Below are 16210 nucleotides of genomic sequence, written 5' to 3' on the forward strand. Positions count from 1 at the left end.
CTGCTTTGTAACGCTCTTTGGCGGGGAATGTTGTACTGAGATTACATTTAATGCTCCCTACCTGTGAATATCATATTTCGTGCACTAATGCAATGATAAAAAACCGAATGAAAGACTTCAATGGTTAAGAAACATTTTAAAGGTGAATACTGGAGGTCTTCAATACAAAGTCACGGTTTTCTTTTAAATAATCACGAAGCAGCTTCTAATACATACAATAAACCTCAAATTTAAGTCATTGCCTTTGAATAAACAGCCTAGACGCCGACTGTTTAAACAGGACACGGAACATTTGTTTGCCGGGTGCAACTGGAAAGAGTCTACATAATAACAACAGCAACCAATATTTGAAAAACTATGGTAACGTAATGTGGAAATCTAGTTGGAACACACACTGTGAGAATAACTTTTCACAATCAAGTTGATTGCTCTATGTTAGTCCAAACTGAAAAAAAAATGTGCGCTGCTTTCTGTTAACTGAACTGACTACAAGGACGCTGGTGAGATGCAAGTCCATTTTGAGTCCTTTACTCGCCTCGGTTTTTATTAAAGCTGGATTTTGCCCAGCTCAGTCAACTCACGGCCAAGTACACCCAATTACAGAAATAAAGCGTGTTAAATTCAGATAATACACCACAGAAATTGAATTGAAGAGGCTTAAACCTCTAGTTGACTTCTGGTTGTAATGTGTTGCCACGAGTTTTCTCATACCCAGATTCCTTTCCTTTTTTCATGCCCGGGTTACGCGGTCAAATAGAAGAATGGGTCCAATACTGTTCTCTGTTCATGCGTATATAATGAATTCTGTCCCTTTGTTTATCGGTTATTAGCTCGCTAAGTTTGCAAAGATGGCTTTAGTCATGGAATATCTTAACCTTGGTAATGTACTTCTTGCATTTCTATTTGCGTTCATAATTTACCAGTTGATCGACTTGTATCAGTTTAGAGGTATGCCGCCTGGTCCACGATTCAGCAATCTTCCACTGATCGGGAACCTATTCAGTTTCAACTTTGATGGCGAGATTTTTCAAGATGCTGTTGCAAGGTAGATTTTTCCCGTTCTCTTTAGTAATCGGGGTTTATTATTTTTTTTTTGTAGTCTACGACCTTCATAGTTTAATTCTCTTCACGTTATTAGCATCGACCTTCTTTCATGATTCTTTTAACATTCGGTGTGCAAGGTGTGAGGCTTACCTTGTTTACATCACACCGGGCTGTCACACTAATCTACCACGACTGAATTCATTATAAATATCGTTTCCACGCGGTTTACTACCTACTTGTACGTTGTATTACATGCAAGGTGATATGACTTGCGTATTGACATCGCTTACAAGTTTCGTTTTTAGTAGCAGATGCATGAAAGAGTAACGCTAAGTAGCAGATTCTCTTCGATCTTTTGCTAAATTTAAATTCACAGCTTTTGGTTAAATTGCGAGACAATAGTAACTGGAATATTCCCTGACCCTCAGGCACAAGACACTAATATAATAATATGCAACTCGATGCATTTGAAGTTCTGTGATTTTTACATCTGGAAAGATTGGTCGCTCTGCCAAAGGATGGGTTCACTTAGAGGTTAGCTAGGGTTGTTGACTTAAACTATCTACTATCGTTCCCCCAGGCTTCACGTGTTGAAATTATATATAATGTTGTCGAATCATTGTTCTTGATCCGTTCGGTAATTTGTTTTCTTTGTATTATACCTTTATTGTTTTATTATTGTGTTTTCTTTTGTTGTATTTCTATAACACAATTTTGACTTTCTTGAATATTAAATTAATAAAATCGTAATGAGCTGGTCATGGTAGCGAGTTTAACTTAATGTAGTGACCGTTGCCTTTTCTATATGTTCTCACTTTTCTTGAATTTTCTGCGTCAATTTGTTTTCTTGTAACCTGAGAAGAAAATACGGAAACCTCTTTTCACTGAAACTTGGAAGTTACAAGTTCGTTGTTGCTGGATCGTCAAAGGCAGTTAGAGAGGTATTGGTGACAAGATCCGCGGATTTCGGTGGTAGACCTAAGACATATACCTTGGAAACGTTGAGTCTTGGTAAGTATAATGCTAGGTTTATTGCTTTCTCTGTGTTACAGCCCGCTACACCCGCAGGGGTAGACTTTGTAGGAAACCCGAAAAACTTGACTTGTAATTGTACCCCCGTGGGTACCCTACAGCGAGCGTCTCGTGACTCGCATCGTGTTCGCTGTGCTCAAAGTTGTAAGTCCATGCACAGAATCGAAGCTGTGAAACAAAGATTGTTTGTACACCAGAAGCCGTGAATAAAGACGTTGAGTTTAACAAAACATAATGGTCCTTCGAGCTCTGGATTTAGAAGATTGCAAGAACATTTTGCTGTGGATTGACTGACTTCTGTGAGACTTCGTACAGTCAACACTCGAAACCACGTGGGCGACAAGATGGCCGCCAGTGGAAGTGACGGTGATATTGAAGACGAGCTATCTCGAAAATCAGTGGAGCAACTACGTGGATTACTCAAAGAAAAAGGATTATCGACAGCTGGAAAGAAAAAGGTCTTGATTCAGAGGTTAGTAAACGCATATTATGAGTCAAAGACTGCTGTGAAATCAGAGCTGTCAGAATCACACGAAGATTTGAATTTCGCTAAACTTAGCAATGAACTCCCTCCATCCGTTAGCAAGGAACAGTCGAAGGAAATTACTTCGATTCGTCGTAAAGCGAAAGTATTGCAGGGGGATATTGAGGCCTTAATTCGTGATATTTCAGAGCTGAGTGAAAGTGAAGGCAATAAGGTCAAAATACAGATTAGAATCGAGAGATTGACAGAGTTTCGCATGGCATATCTTCAGTTGAGAGATCGTATAATTTCACTACTCTCAGACGAGGAAATTGACGATGAGCTAAGCTGTTGGAGGGAATTCTTGGATATGAAAGATCGAGCTGTTGATGCTGCCCATGAATACTTAAATAAGGAGTCCAATTCAAATGAACAGTCCTCAAAAGGGAGTGTACAAAAGGACAGTCACCAATCATCTAATCTTAAACTGCCTAGAATTGAGTTGCCCAAGTTTAATGGTGATGTGTTGAAATTTCAAAACTTCTGGGATCAGTTTGAAGCTGCAGTGCATGACAATGATGATTTGCCCAATGTCCAGAAATTCACTTACCTGCGTTCAGTGCTGACTGGCATTGCTTTGCAATCAATTGAAGGGTTCAAAGTTACTGGGGCAAATTATCAACCGGCAGTAGAATGTCTCAAGCATAGGTATGGAAGAAAACGTGTGGTAATCTCATCCCTTGTCAAATCAGTCATCAAGATGGATGCAAAATCTGTTGTAACTGCAGCATCCCTTCGAGATCTTTATGACACTTTAAAGAACCGAACTAGGGCTTTAGAAGCTCTGGGAGAAAACCCAGTGAGTCATGGTTGTATTTTGTTGCCAATGTTTGAGACCAAGTTGCCATCAGAGTTACTAGAAAAGTGGGAATTGGAGCTTGCAGACACCCCTGAAGATGAGATTGGTCTTGAATTGTTCTTTAAGTTCCTCAATCGACAAGTTGTATCCAAAGAGGCAGGAGAGAGGAACCTAGAACCAAATCTTAGCCCAAAAGGTCGTAGTCCAAATAAGGAAAGAGACAAAGCAAGAAAGCCACCGTTCATTCCAGCGAGTGACCGAGAACAAGTGTCAACAGCATCTGCTTTGTTCAGTGAGGCAAAACCACCAGCAATTCCAAGTTGTAGATTTTGCAAAGCAAATCATGGGTCACTTAACTGCCCAGTGTTTAATGGCAAACCAGTAGATGAAAGATGGAAATTAGTTCAAGAAAACAAGTTGTGTTTCAATTGTCTAAAGCCTACCAACAGCAAGCATTTCTCTAAAATCTGTCGTCACCCCAAGTGTTCTGTTGTAAATTGCGGTCAACGTCATCACAAGTTACTGCACAGTCAGCCTTTCGTCGCAAGAACTGAGAATCCTAACAATACCACATTGACTGGATTGGCTGCTTCAAAACCCTCTTTATCCATGAAGGAGACACTTCTTCAGACAGTGTTAGCTAAGCTATCAGTGAATGGCAAAGAAGTTACAGTTCGTGTTCTACTTGACTCTGGCAGTCAACGGTCATACATCCGAAAGAACATTGCAGAATCCATTGGTCTGCAAGGCCCCTCAGAATTATTAAGTGTTGCAACCCTGGGAGGAGACACAAGTGTAACCAAGAGATTTCAAAGAGTGCGATTTACTCTTTCGCCAATTCAGGGACATCCAACAGGAACTGTGGAAATGGAAGCTCTTACTATACCCAAGATTTGTAATCCCCTGGGACCTGTCAAGTTGAATCTTAAGGACAATCCTCACCTGCAAGGTTTGACTTTTGCAGACTCCTACCCACGCAATTCAGTTCAAGTAGATGTTCTTATCGGTGCAGATCACTACTACTCTTTCGTAACTGGAATTTGTAAGAGAGGAGAAACCCCTGAATCATTGGTAGCTGTAGAATCTCACCTTGGATGGATACTTACAGGACCTGTAGACAGTTCTTCAGAGCACACCTCATCCATGCTAACAATAGTAGAGAATAAAGAGATCACCACAAGTCTGAAAAGGTTTTGGGAACTAGAAGCAATTGGCATAACTGAAACTGTGAATCCAACTATGTCACAAGAAGAAGAGTATGCAGTCACTTACTTCAATGATGGACTGAACTTTGATGGAAGAAACTACGAAGTTCGATTGCCATGGAAGAAAGATCGTCCAAAACTTGAGAACAATTATGCGCACGCTGTGAAACGACTTGAAAGTATCGAAAGGAAGCTAAAACGAGACCCTGAGAAAGCTGAAGCATAAACCACTGCAATCAACCAGTATGTAGAGAAAGGCTTTGCAGAGGAATTAACTGACTTGAGCAGTGAAGATGGAACTGTCCGATACTTACCGCACCATGCTGTTTTCCGTGCTGACAGAAAGACCACAAAGTGTAGAATCGTATTTGATGCTTCTGCCCGAGAGCAAGACAGTGCATCTCTCAATGAGTGTGTCCTTCCTGGTCCTGCACTACAACCAAACCTTGCATCTGTCCTGATTTGTTTTCGTACGCACAGAGTTGGCATGATAGCAGATGTAGAGAAGATGTATCTTCAGATTAAACTTGCACCAAAGGATCAAGACGTTCACCGGTACTTGTGGAGGGATCTAAGGACAGATGAAGTACCCAAAGTTTACAGAATGCGAAGATTGACATTTGGAGTGAACTCTAGTCCATTTCTTGCCATCGCAACAGTGCATGCTCATGCCAATAAGTATGCAGAGACATTCCCTAATGCTGTGAGGGAAATTCTACATAACATGTATGTAGATGATTGCTTAACGGGAGCCGACACAGACAACTCTGCAATGAAGCTTCAACAAGAGATGTCAGAAATCATGATGACAGCAGCATTTAACTTGACGAAATGGGCTAGCAACTCAGAGCTCGTAATGGATAGCATAGACCCAGAGAAAAGAGCATCATCGCCACTAGTGAAGTTTGATTCATGTGAACCACTCAAAGCACTTGGTGTTTCATGGGACTTGACATCTGATTGCTTCAGATTCATTGCACCAAACGAAATTGTTTCATCCCATGATCCAATGACAAAGAGAAGTCTTTTAAGTTTAGCATCCAAAGTGTTTGACCCAATGGGACTGATTTCACCTGCCACTGTGAAAGCAAAGATCCTTTTCCAAGAGCTCTGGCGGAGAGGATTAGAGTGGGATGACCCATTGGACAGTAACATTAAAAGGGAGTGGTCATCATGGAAGTCAGAGTTGTTGCAGCTAAAGGAGGTGGCCATACCTAGATGGTTTGGAACAAGTGTCACTTCGGAGTCTACCGTCGAGCTACATGGTTTTGGAGATGCCTCCCCAAAGGCCTATGGAGCAGCAGTGTACATTCGAGTTATTGACAAGCTGGGACAAGCATCCTCTCAGCTAGTGATGTCAAAATCCAGAGTTGCACCTATCAAGGAAGTGTCACTTCCAAGATTAGAACTACTAGCAGCAGTGGTCAATGCTAGATTATTGAAGTTTGTTGTAGATACTTTGCAAATCAAGATGAACCGTGTTGTATGCTGGACAGATAGTATGGTGACGCTTCACTGGATTAGAGGACGAAGCTCACAATGGAAGCCATTTGTAGCAAATCGAGTATCAGAAATCAGGTCGACATGGGATCCCGAGTGTTGGCACTACTGTGCTAGCGAGGACAATCCTGCAGATCTGTTGACACGTGGATCGAATTGTGACAAGCTGATGTCAAGTGGACTTTGGTGGAATGGACCACAATGGCTGTCCTAACCCTTTGAGTATCAACCCATCCAACATCAAAGTGAAGATAATCCACCAAAAGCCTGTGAGGAGGAAAAAAGAGTAACCAATGCTTTCACATCAGTCACAGTGAAGCCATTAATCGATATGTCTCGCTATGGAACATGGATGAAGCTGATCCGAGTAACTGCTTACGTGTTAAGAGCTGTAAAGGTGTTCAAAGCAAAATGCAAGTCTCCCGTGACTGAGCTGTCAGCTGAAGAAATGCAACAGGCAGAGTTGAAGTGCTGTATGTGGATACAACAAGATGTATATAAAGAAGACTACGAGCAGCTGAAAGCTGGAGAAGCACTGCCCAAAAGCAGCCGCCTGTTAAAGCTAGACCCTTACTATGACAGAGCTGATCAAGTAGTAAGAGTAGGTGGACGATTGCATTTCGCTGACATTCCTGAAGAAACAAAGCATCAAGTAATCCTGCCACATGGACATTCTGAAGTCGCAAAGATGATAGTAGATGTCCACAAACAGATGTTCCATGCTGGTCCAGAAACCATATTGTCAACCCTGAGACAGAGAATTTGGCTAACCCAAGGAAGACGTGAAGTCAAGCGAATAATCAGAAAATGTGTAACTTGTCAAAAGCAGCGTGTTGGCCCTTGTGATCAGAAGATGGGACTGCTTCCTGAGGAGAGAGTTACACCCTCACTACCATTTACACACATTGGTACTGACTTCGCTGGGCCCCTATACGTGAAAGAGGGATCAAGTGTGAAGAAAGCATACATTTGTGTATTTACCTGTGCATCGTCTCGCATGGTTCACCTAGAGCTAACAAACAGCCTGACAACAGACGAGTTCTAACAAGCCTTTAGTCGCATGACAAATCGCAGAGGTCTGTGCGACTCAGTGTGGTCAGACAACGCAAAAACATTCGTAGCAGCAAGTAATGAAATCAAGAAGTTGTATGCCAACCACAAGACACAAACCCAATCTATGTGGGATGCAATGGATCTAGATCATATCAAGTCTGAGTTATCATCAAAGGGGATCAAGTGGAAATTTATCACTGAGCGTTCGCCATGGAGAGGTGGTTGGTGGGAACGATTTTGTAGAGCAGTCAAAGAACCACTTCGTAAGGTCCTAGGAAGAGCACTTCTTACCTTCACTGAACTGAACACACTGCTTATTAAAATAGAAGGTGTCATCAACTCAAGACCTCTGACTGCAGTGAGTGATGATCACAGAGATCCATCGCCAATTACACCTGCCCATCTCGCCATTGGCAGATCACTTAACCAACTACCTGATGTTAATGAAAACAGCCTTGAGATGTCCAGTAAGAAAATTATGGAGAGGTATCTTTACGTGCAGAGATTATTCAACCACTATTGGAAGCGCTGGAAGCAAGAGTACCTGCATCAGTTGACCGTGAGAAACAAGTGGCATAAAGAAGAAGCCCCCATAAAAGTAGGAGATATTGTGCTGATCTCAGATGATAATGTGTCTCGTGGAAAATGGCCGTTGGCTATAGTTCAAGAAGTTCACCCTGGACGGGATAAACTTGTGCGAACGGCAACAGTACGAACTGAGAAGAGTGTTCTACGCAGACCGGTACAGCGTCTACACAAGTTAGAAGTAGAATCAACAGCCCCACAAGTGATTCCTGAAGAAGTTCGTTTGCATGGTGGGGAGAAGAATGAAACAAACATTGTTCATAGTGAAACTAGTACTGTTCCTGTTAGTAAGCCAAATCGCAGTGTTGTCCTCTCCGATAGAGGACAAGGTGGGGAGAATGTTACAGCCCGCTACACCCGCAGGGGTAGACTTTGTAGGAAACCCGAAAAACTTGACTTGTAATTGTACCCCCGTGGGTACCCTACAGCGAGCGTCTCGTGACTCGCATCGTGTTCGCTGTGCTCAAAGTTGTAAGTCCATGCACAGAATCGAAGCTGTGAAACAAAGATTGTTTGTACACCAGAAGCCGTGAATAAAGACGTTGAGTTTAACAAAACACTCTGCAAGGCCGTACTCTAAACATTTAATGTACATGTTTTAGTTGTGTCAAGAGATCAGGTGTGAGCAAGCTTCGTGTAGTTTAGTCTGCACTACACTCCGTAAACACAGGAACGGCGTAGCTTGGGGGGGAGGGGCATTTTTACGGAAAAATAAAGAATTAATAAGAGGAGAGTCTCTTAAGCCCCCCCACTTCAAGTCACTAGTCAGCCCCCCAGTTGGAAAAATGCTCCACCGTCCATGAAACAGACAGTTGTGCAGACACTCGCTATTTAATCTGTCGACTCCCGTTTACGATCGGCCTGCTGTTGCAATTTCGCTGACCGACAAAAAAGAAAAAACATTAAAACGGAACTCTGGCAGAAAATGAGCAGGAACAAAAAGTGAATGTCGTATGGAAAATGTTTGTAACATTTGATGTTGGCAAAACAGATTGTTATTTAGCACTGGGCATTTTTTTTTTTTCATTCTAGATCTGCAAGTACGCTGTAAGGCCTGACTACTCACCGTATCAACACCTCTGCAATCTTTAGATAATTTTGAATTACGATAAAGAGTTTAAGAGTATTTTTAAGTCATGTCATAAAACACAATCCTTCAATGTTTGCACGTCTAACAGGGAACTAGTAATGTCTCATTATTTTTTATTTTTTTTAACTTAGGAAGTAGTGAAAAAAGAAAGTAAAAATGTGTGTTCGCGAATACAAGGTCTAGATAAGATGTGAAAGCATTTCACAATAATAAACATTTTGTGCCCCCCCCCTCCCCCACTGACATTTTAACCTCGGTATGATGTTAGATTCTAGCTTGAGTGGCCCGTACCACAGGTGTTTAATTCCGCCTCCGTGATATGAAGTAACTTGGACTATTTCTAGCACAACAGGGTGGGTGACTAGTCCAACTCATGGCGCTGTTATCTCTTAGCTTCTCGTTTGTCGGTATGCATTTATTCCCTTTGCTAAGTAGATAGAGACATTTTCAGAATAACGTATCGAGTGTTTTAAAAACTCGATCTCCAAATCCAGTACAACGGACATGATTAACGCAAGATATTTTTAGACTGGAAGTCACACTTAAACTCAGCTTACCAATCAGAATATAGTTTAATGTTGCCCTTTGTTTCCTGGCCAATTAGAAAGAAATCCAGATTCTGAGTTTTACAGACAACTCGACAAGTAATTGTTTAAGACAACCGCACCTCTTAAGATTTAAATTAGCTGTGCTAAACTGATTCGTTATTTATTTTCTTCAATGCATTAGGTTACAAGGACGTAGCTTGGAGTGATGGTCAGTCATGGAAATGCTACAAACGTGTCCTCGTATCTGCTTTGAGACAACACCTTTCCAACACAGCTTTAATCGAGGAACGCGTATCAGAAGCAGCTGGGAAGCTTTTGCGGATGTTCAAAGACCAAAAGGAGAAAAGTTTCGATCCGGCTAAGCTTCTAGATGAGAGCATCGTAGAAGTATTAGGAAGAATAATATTTGGGAATGACTGGGATATTACGGATCCTAACATTGACAAATTAATCTATTTGAACGAGCTCGGACTAAAATCTTACAAAGACTTTCAAATCATCATGCTTCTCGATTTCTTTCCCTTTGCCAGATATCTCCCAGTTAAATCACACAAGAAAATATTTGGCATATTTCTTGCTACCCTAGAGATAATTCGCCTGAAGTTAAGAGAAGGACAACTCACGTTCGATCCACTGAAACCTGGCGGTAATTTAATGGAGGCCTTACTGCATGCACAAAGAGAAGCCATCGAGGAAAACAAGCATGAGAAGCTTTCTATGTTCTCTGAAGACGATCTCATAACTACGATACAGGACATGTTCACGGCTGGTTACGAAACAACTGCACATGCGCTGACATTCGCTCTTGGCTATTTGGTCCAGTACCCTAAATATCAACTTGACATCCAGAAGCAGCTAGATGACGTCGTTGGTCGACATGGTATGCCTCGCTTAGATGACCGACCCAATCTCCCAATGATCCATGCTACCATCATGGAAAGCCTAAGATTGGGAAACGTGGTACCACAGGCTTTGCCTCACCGAGCCGTACAAGACACCTCACTGTGCGGTTATCGTGTTCCTAAGGACACCATCGTCTATCCGGATACCGAAGCTGTTCATCTTGACCCTGAGTGCTGGGAAAACCCGAAGCTTTTTAACCCTTATCGTCACATCGACAGAGATGGTAACTTGATCACCAATCAGGGCAACTTTTATCCCTTTGGTGCAGGACGCCGTGTGTGTCCGGGAGAGGCTCTGGCTAAAATGGAAATGTATGTGTTCTTGTCTTGGATGCTTCATAAGTTTAAGTTTCTCCCAGAAGAGGGTCAAGAAGCTCCTGAAATAATGCATCGACGAGCTATCACTCAGTACCCTGCTCCCTTCAAAATAAGAGCAATAAAAAGGAATTAGAAAGCACAATTTATAAATGGCTTCATGTATTGTTTTAACTGTCATATTCAATAACTGCACAAGATTTTTAAGTTCCCAAAGCAAACGATTAAAATATATATATCACTGTAAGAGTTAGATGACCCGTACTAGATAGTTAGATACTAGATACTAGGTACTTTAATGGTGGCCTGCAAGCAACCGTGGGCCAGACTTAAATAGCCTTTAGACAATTTAAGCTAAATATAACGGCAGTTGTTGTTGTTTTTTTTTTACCTAAATGGCCAAGCTTGAAGTCAAAAATATGTAGTTTCATTTATAAACTATTAGTATAGAAAAGACCTATAAAGGCTTTGAGAAGGTCGATTGTCTGAGTAGGAGATGACTTAAGTAGCGAGTTAAGCAACGACTATGAGTTAAGTAACGACTATGGGAAAGAATAACCTATTCAAATTAGCAATATCAGAAAGGAAAGCCCAGCAAAGGCTGACAATAACTGATTTTCATCTTTGTTGAAAGTATAGTACTTGGGGAATTTATTTAGAAGGCCCTGTTACAGAAATAATAAAAAGACGTGATAAAACTATTTTTATTCTCGTGTTTGATTCTAGCTCACTTTGATCATACATTTATTTTTGGTTTTTGGATTTTATTACCTGAACTTCCCACACGCATAAGAAACAAAACATAAATAAAAGTGATAAAAAATCTCTAAAAAAGGATAGTGTGTACCCGTCACTTTCGGATGTTACATTGTTTTATTAGATCGCACAGCTATTGGTAAATAATCAACATGGATTATTTATTAATGATACGCTTCCAGCAAAGTCTATTTTGTGTAATTTAATTTTTTTGGGAAATATTCTGAGGAGTTCTAAATGTGTTCCCAATATTTATAACAGGACTCTTATTTTATAATTCAAATTAACAGCAATACTAGCCCAATCGATTTGGAGATTTCGTCAATAATCTTCACAGTATTCACCTTTTTACAAACGTAATATACTTTTCCTGATAAAGTGCAGTTATGCTTCAATCGACATTTAAACGCAGGTGGCCTTGAAAACATCATTTCCATGAAATCAATAAGAATTCAAAAAGATATCGAAAAAAGTCATCAAGACCCTTCATCCCAAAAAAAATGATTGGAATTTACATCACATCGCACACTGATGCAATGTACTTCTTGACTAGTTTATTTTTAAGGCCCAATTTCCTCCTCTCTACCCAGGAATGCTTGCAGTGGCCCTGAGAGAGGGCCAGCTCCCTTCTCTTCATCGACTGTGTACATTCCCTTGGGCTGCGGTGTGGTAGTTTCTGGTTTCTGGCTTAACGTTATTATGGCTTTTTCCGGTATTTTCTTTGGAAATGACATCTATCTCCTTTTAATGCTCAGTTTTTATTTTTTGTTTGTCGCACTAAACGGTACGATGAGCTTGGTTTTGTTGCGGTTATCTGGTTCGAAGAAATCCCGATTCGAAAATTTCCTTGATAGCGTACTGTCTTTCATTAAAAACGTTAATTTAAAAACGGTGAAAGGGAATTCCAAAAAAGGTTTCATCATGTTTTGTATCTTCTTTATAACCTTCGTAGTAGTCTTCGTGGCCTTCGAAACATTGCTACACATCAACCTCGGGACATTTGAGCCTTGGAAGCAGTGGTTTGGTTTTAGAATTCTTTCAACGATCTTTAGTTTTATTGGAGCTGGTGTGTGGCTGCTACCAATCATCTTTTTGTGCATTACCTGCTTAATATTGGAAGAATTCGTGGATGACTTACATAAAAGAATGTCATCATTACATTCGAACTCAATAGACCTAGTGGCTTTTAAACAGGAGTATCACCGACTGTGTGACGTAGTCGAGCTTGCTGACAAGATGCTTTCCCCTCTTCTTTTTGAAATGGTCTCTTTGTACATTCCACTTCTGTGCTTTAGTCTTTACAGTGTTGTGAACTTTCACGAAGAAGATTCGTTTTTGTTCTTAGTTGGCAATGTACTCTGGACTTTGCTTGCAGCTAGTGTCTTAGCTGTTATTTTACTATTTGGATCAAAAGTCAACGAAAAGGTATAGAATTACAAACATTATTCTAAACTTTAAATTCCCTTGCTACGGCTACAGCACAAGAAAGTCTTTGTCAATGTGTTTTTCTGTTTATGTATGCATTGTAAGTTGTTCTGTAAGTTAAGTCATCGTTTTGTAAGTTTCTGTTAGCATTGCTTATACATTTCTGTTCTTCAAAAATTTGATAAAATCACTCATGAACTTCATGGAAACTTTCGGATTTCACCTCGGATATCTTCGGTAGTGTTCGTACATCTTCGGTAGTCTTCGGAAATATTTTGTAGTCTTCGGAAATCTTCCGAAATGATCGGAAATCGTCGGATAAAGGCCTTAACATTTTTCATATACTAAAAAAAAATAATATTGGCCTTTTTGGAGCCCTTTTTGTTTCTTTCTGGATAACATTTACTGTTACAATTAATTTTTAACTGTTAGTGTTAAAATGTCTAAAATTTACTGTTTCTTGTCACCTGTGCCAAAATATAAAGTGTTTAGTGTTATCGAGGTACCCCCATTCAGACCCTCCCTTAAGTTTGTAAAACCACAGAATTTCGATGATGTATCTAATTCGTATCTTTAATTTTTATTTCAGATAAACAGCCTTCAAAAGATTCTGCAAAGATTTCCTGTTTCGTCATCTGACGAAGAGAAGGTAGCTATTATAAGCACGTCAGCGAGCTACCCACCTTGGCAACGTTTATTGTCCTATTTTAAAAAGTACCCCTCCAACCCACTCTGTCTTTCTTGTAATACAAAACGTGGTCGAAGAGTGCGACTCATTAATTATCAGACTATTAGGATTTTAGTGCAAATATTTATATTCCCTTCCGGGATAGAAAGCACGCAACTGCATTTTTTCTTGCTTTCGGTACAGAAGAAGATGACCATAAATGTAGAGTAGCGAAAACGACGCTAACGGTCATTTTTCATTTTCTTTCAGTTAGTGATATTCCTGCTGGATCTTCAAGGTGACCCAAAGGGTCTTTCCATTGGGGGACTGGTTGTTATCACAAAATCCATGTCTTTAACGGTAGTTCATGCTTAATTAAGCATATATCTATAACTGTGATGCTTGCGTTTTAACTTCTTTGAAAATCTTTTATTTTTTCTTTACGGCACCTTAAGGTGGCTCATGGCTGTATATATTTTATCAAGCTTGGTGGTTGAATTGAGCATATGACGCTATCATGCATGCATAAGGCCTATTGCCACGGTGCAATATCGGTAAACCTCGCTTTCAAGTCGCAATTCAACTTTGAATATCTCGCCTCGATAACCAATCAGATGGCACGAAATTTCCTAGCTATGTGATTCTCAGATAAATCCATCAGAAAAACGAATACACGTTCAGATAACGATAAGGACAAAAGGGGGATATCTGATGTTAGCTGTTATAACGTTTAGGGAACGATGCTAGATCCCTCTTATCTCGTTTCTTATCTAAAATTATTTAAATACATTTTGATGCCTTTCGTGCAAAGATGTATCTTAGTTTTTATCATCTAATTCTTTTTGTTATCTCATTTAATCTTTATTAAAAATTGTTGTTTTTCGTCTGTTTACAGATTTTTGGAGTGATCATTTCGTACTTTGCTGTTATGTTGACCCTGCCAAAGTAAAAGAAGGTCTCCGTTATCAATAAAAGATGACGTACTTGATTGTAAATAAACTGACAGATATGTCCAATCCAAAATTTTATTACGAAACTCTTAACATTGAGAGCAGTGGCTGACATGGATGGAAGCTGTCTCGTTAAAACAACAAGCATTTGACGTTTTGTACAAGCTAAGAGAGCGTCGGATATCATAAGACCCTAAACCTTGAAAATATAAATAATATCATACACTAAATATCTGTCAAGAGCATCGCACTTTATAGTTTCTTTAAAGTGTCGGGAGAATCAGTGTTAGAATTTTCGGGATAGCCTTCGACATTACATGGCACTGCTCAATTCTAACAGATTTGTTCCCCCGTCCCTCGGTCTCCTGAGATAGAATTAAGAAGATGTCAACATGTTGGTGGGACTTTCAGAAACGAATAGTTATTACCGTCTCCATAACCTTAAACATGACCAAACTGCTACCCAAGGGAATTGAACTGAGCTATTTACCGTGTGACTTTAGCAGGAAGGTCCAGCGTCACTGTTAAAGTGTTTGTTTATGCTACGTGCCCATGACGCCATGATGCTAAGTAAAAAACAAAAACAAAAAAATAAATAAATAAAAGACTATATTTAACCTGAAATGCCAATCAGTGATCACTGGATCACTGTTATTTACTAGCGATCAGCATTCACATATAAAATACAGCTATTCTTAAAATTGTAAAAAACTACGTTAGCTAACGCGTATTATTGTAACGGATATACCGCTGTTCATCAGTTGCCCTGATGAAGTCTAGCTTTAATTAAATAAAGTCAAAATATCGGCAAAGTCGAAGTTTCCGGTCCAGTTTATTTGAAACTTATATAACCTTTTTCTGGATTTTAAATCACGACTAAGGATGTTGTTGATGAATTTTTGAAAACTATAAGATATATATATATATACTAAAAAATTTAGAGTGAAAAATATAACTACTCTGGAGATTATATGTAAAAAACAAGCATTTCAAAAAGAAGAGCATCAACAGCAAACGAACAAAAAATCGTGCCTAATTGACGGTACATATATGATTGATACGTTCATCTTCCATAAAATGCTTAAAAATATGTGTTTTGAATGTGTTTAATTCTCTGATCTCTCCTGGTTATCCGTTTCATTCTCGTGCAGCGTCGCTCTAGAAAGTAGACTGACCCATTTTCGTTTCAGATTGTGGGACGTTTATAAATGTTGAGTCTTTGAGTATTCTACCGTGCAAATTAGACCTCTTAATAAGATATCCCCCTAACTGGTGACGGTTAGGACAGTTTACAAAACCGCCGTCTACTATCTAATATAGCCAGCAGATATAGCCTGTTACGCTAGAATAATACGCATGGCCTGATTCTGTAGTCTCTCTTAAAGCGTCGGAATTACTCTTTACACAAATACCCCATATGATTCACCCATAATCTAGGATGGGTAATTTACTTTGTTTATAAATGTTTAAAAGCACTCGTTGGCTAAGAAAGGGCGCGATCCTGTTTCACATTTTGAGTTTAGAATAAACTCTAGATTCCAGTAATGGCTGTTAGGAAAGAACATTGTCACTTCGTACTTGGCAAAAGAAAAATGTCGTTTCCTGAGTAAACATACATAAATGAGTGTTAATTAAAAACAATGAAGAAGAAAAGGAACCAAGTATTGCAAATTTTTAATTAAAACTAAAATAAACAAGTTATTATTTGCGATTACCAGCCATTCTGTTAAACATTCGTTAGGGTCAAACAGATACAGCTCTCAACACGTTAATAAAGTGAATAACGGAGAATAATTGCTGTGTACTTCTTCTTTTT

At 39.7% G+C, this 16210-nt stretch overlaps 4 protein-coding genes across 4 annotated transcripts in view; all 4 read left to right on the forward strand.

The window, feature by feature from the left end:
• LOC144658247 (neuromedin-U receptor 2-like) overlaps window positions 1-16210 on the forward strand; it is a 249672-nt gene that overhangs the window by 225511 nt on the left and 7951 nt on the right. The gene's annotated exons all lie outside the window — the stretch shown is intronic.
• The window catches only part of LOC144658348 (uncharacterized), a 73936-nt gene that overhangs the window by 51305 nt on the left and 6421 nt on the right, over window positions 1-16210 (forward strand). The gene's annotated exons all lie outside the window — the stretch shown is intronic.
• On the forward strand, window positions 101-11347 carry LOC144656612 (steroid 17-alpha-hydroxylase/17,20 lyase-like). Its single transcript, XM_078516859.1, has 3 exons — window positions 101-1045; window positions 1898-2055; window positions 9561-11347. Exons 1-3 carry the CDS (start codon window positions 849-851, stop codon window positions 10730-10732), a joined length of 1527 nt encoding a protein of 508 aa, XP_078372985.1. The 5' UTR covers window positions 101-848; the 3' UTR covers window positions 10733-11347.
• Window positions 12018-16179, forward strand: LOC144656611 (uncharacterized). Its single transcript, XM_078516858.1, has 4 exons — window positions 12018-12777; window positions 13367-13426; window positions 13715-13804; window positions 14340-16179. The coding sequence occupies exons 1-4, from the start codon at window positions 12052-12054 to the stop codon at window positions 14391-14393; spliced, it is 930 nt and encodes a 309-aa protein (XP_078372984.1). The 5' UTR covers window positions 12018-12051; the 3' UTR covers window positions 14394-16179.

Source organism: Oculina patagonica, chromosome 6, assembly GCF_052425735.1.
Source record: "Oculina patagonica isolate OP01 chromosome 6, crgOcupat, whole genome shotgun sequence".
NCBI classification, from domain to species: domain Eukaryota; kingdom Metazoa; phylum Cnidaria; class Anthozoa; order Scleractinia; family Oculinidae; genus Oculina; species Oculina patagonica.

Excerpts from the sequence above, each read along its gene's own strand:
- LOC144656612 (XM_078516859.1), top strand. The coding sequence starts at position 849 with ATGGCTTTAGTCATGGAATATCTTAACCTTGGTAATGTACTTCTTGCA. Across the intron at positions 1,046-1,897 it reads TTTCAAGATGCTGTTGCAAG|CCTGAGAAGAAAATACGGAA; the intron begins GTAGATTTTTCC and ends GTTTTCTTGTAA. Across the intron at positions 2,056-9,560 it reads CTTGGAAACGTTGAGTCTTG|GTTACAAGGACGTAGCTTGG; the intron begins GTAAGTATAATG and ends TCAATGCATTAG.
- LOC144656611 (XM_078516858.1), top strand. The coding sequence starts at position 12,052 with ATGGCTTTTTCCGGTATTTTCTTTGGAAATGACATCTATCTCCTTTTA. Across the intron at positions 12,778-13,366 it reads GATCAAAAGTCAACGAAAAG|ATAAACAGCCTTCAAAAGAT; the intron begins GTATAGAATTAC and ends TTTTTATTTCAG. Across the intron at positions 13,805-14,339 it reads CAAAATCCATGTCTTTAACG|ATTTTTGGAGTGATCATTTC; the intron begins GTAGTTCATGCT and ends GTCTGTTTACAG.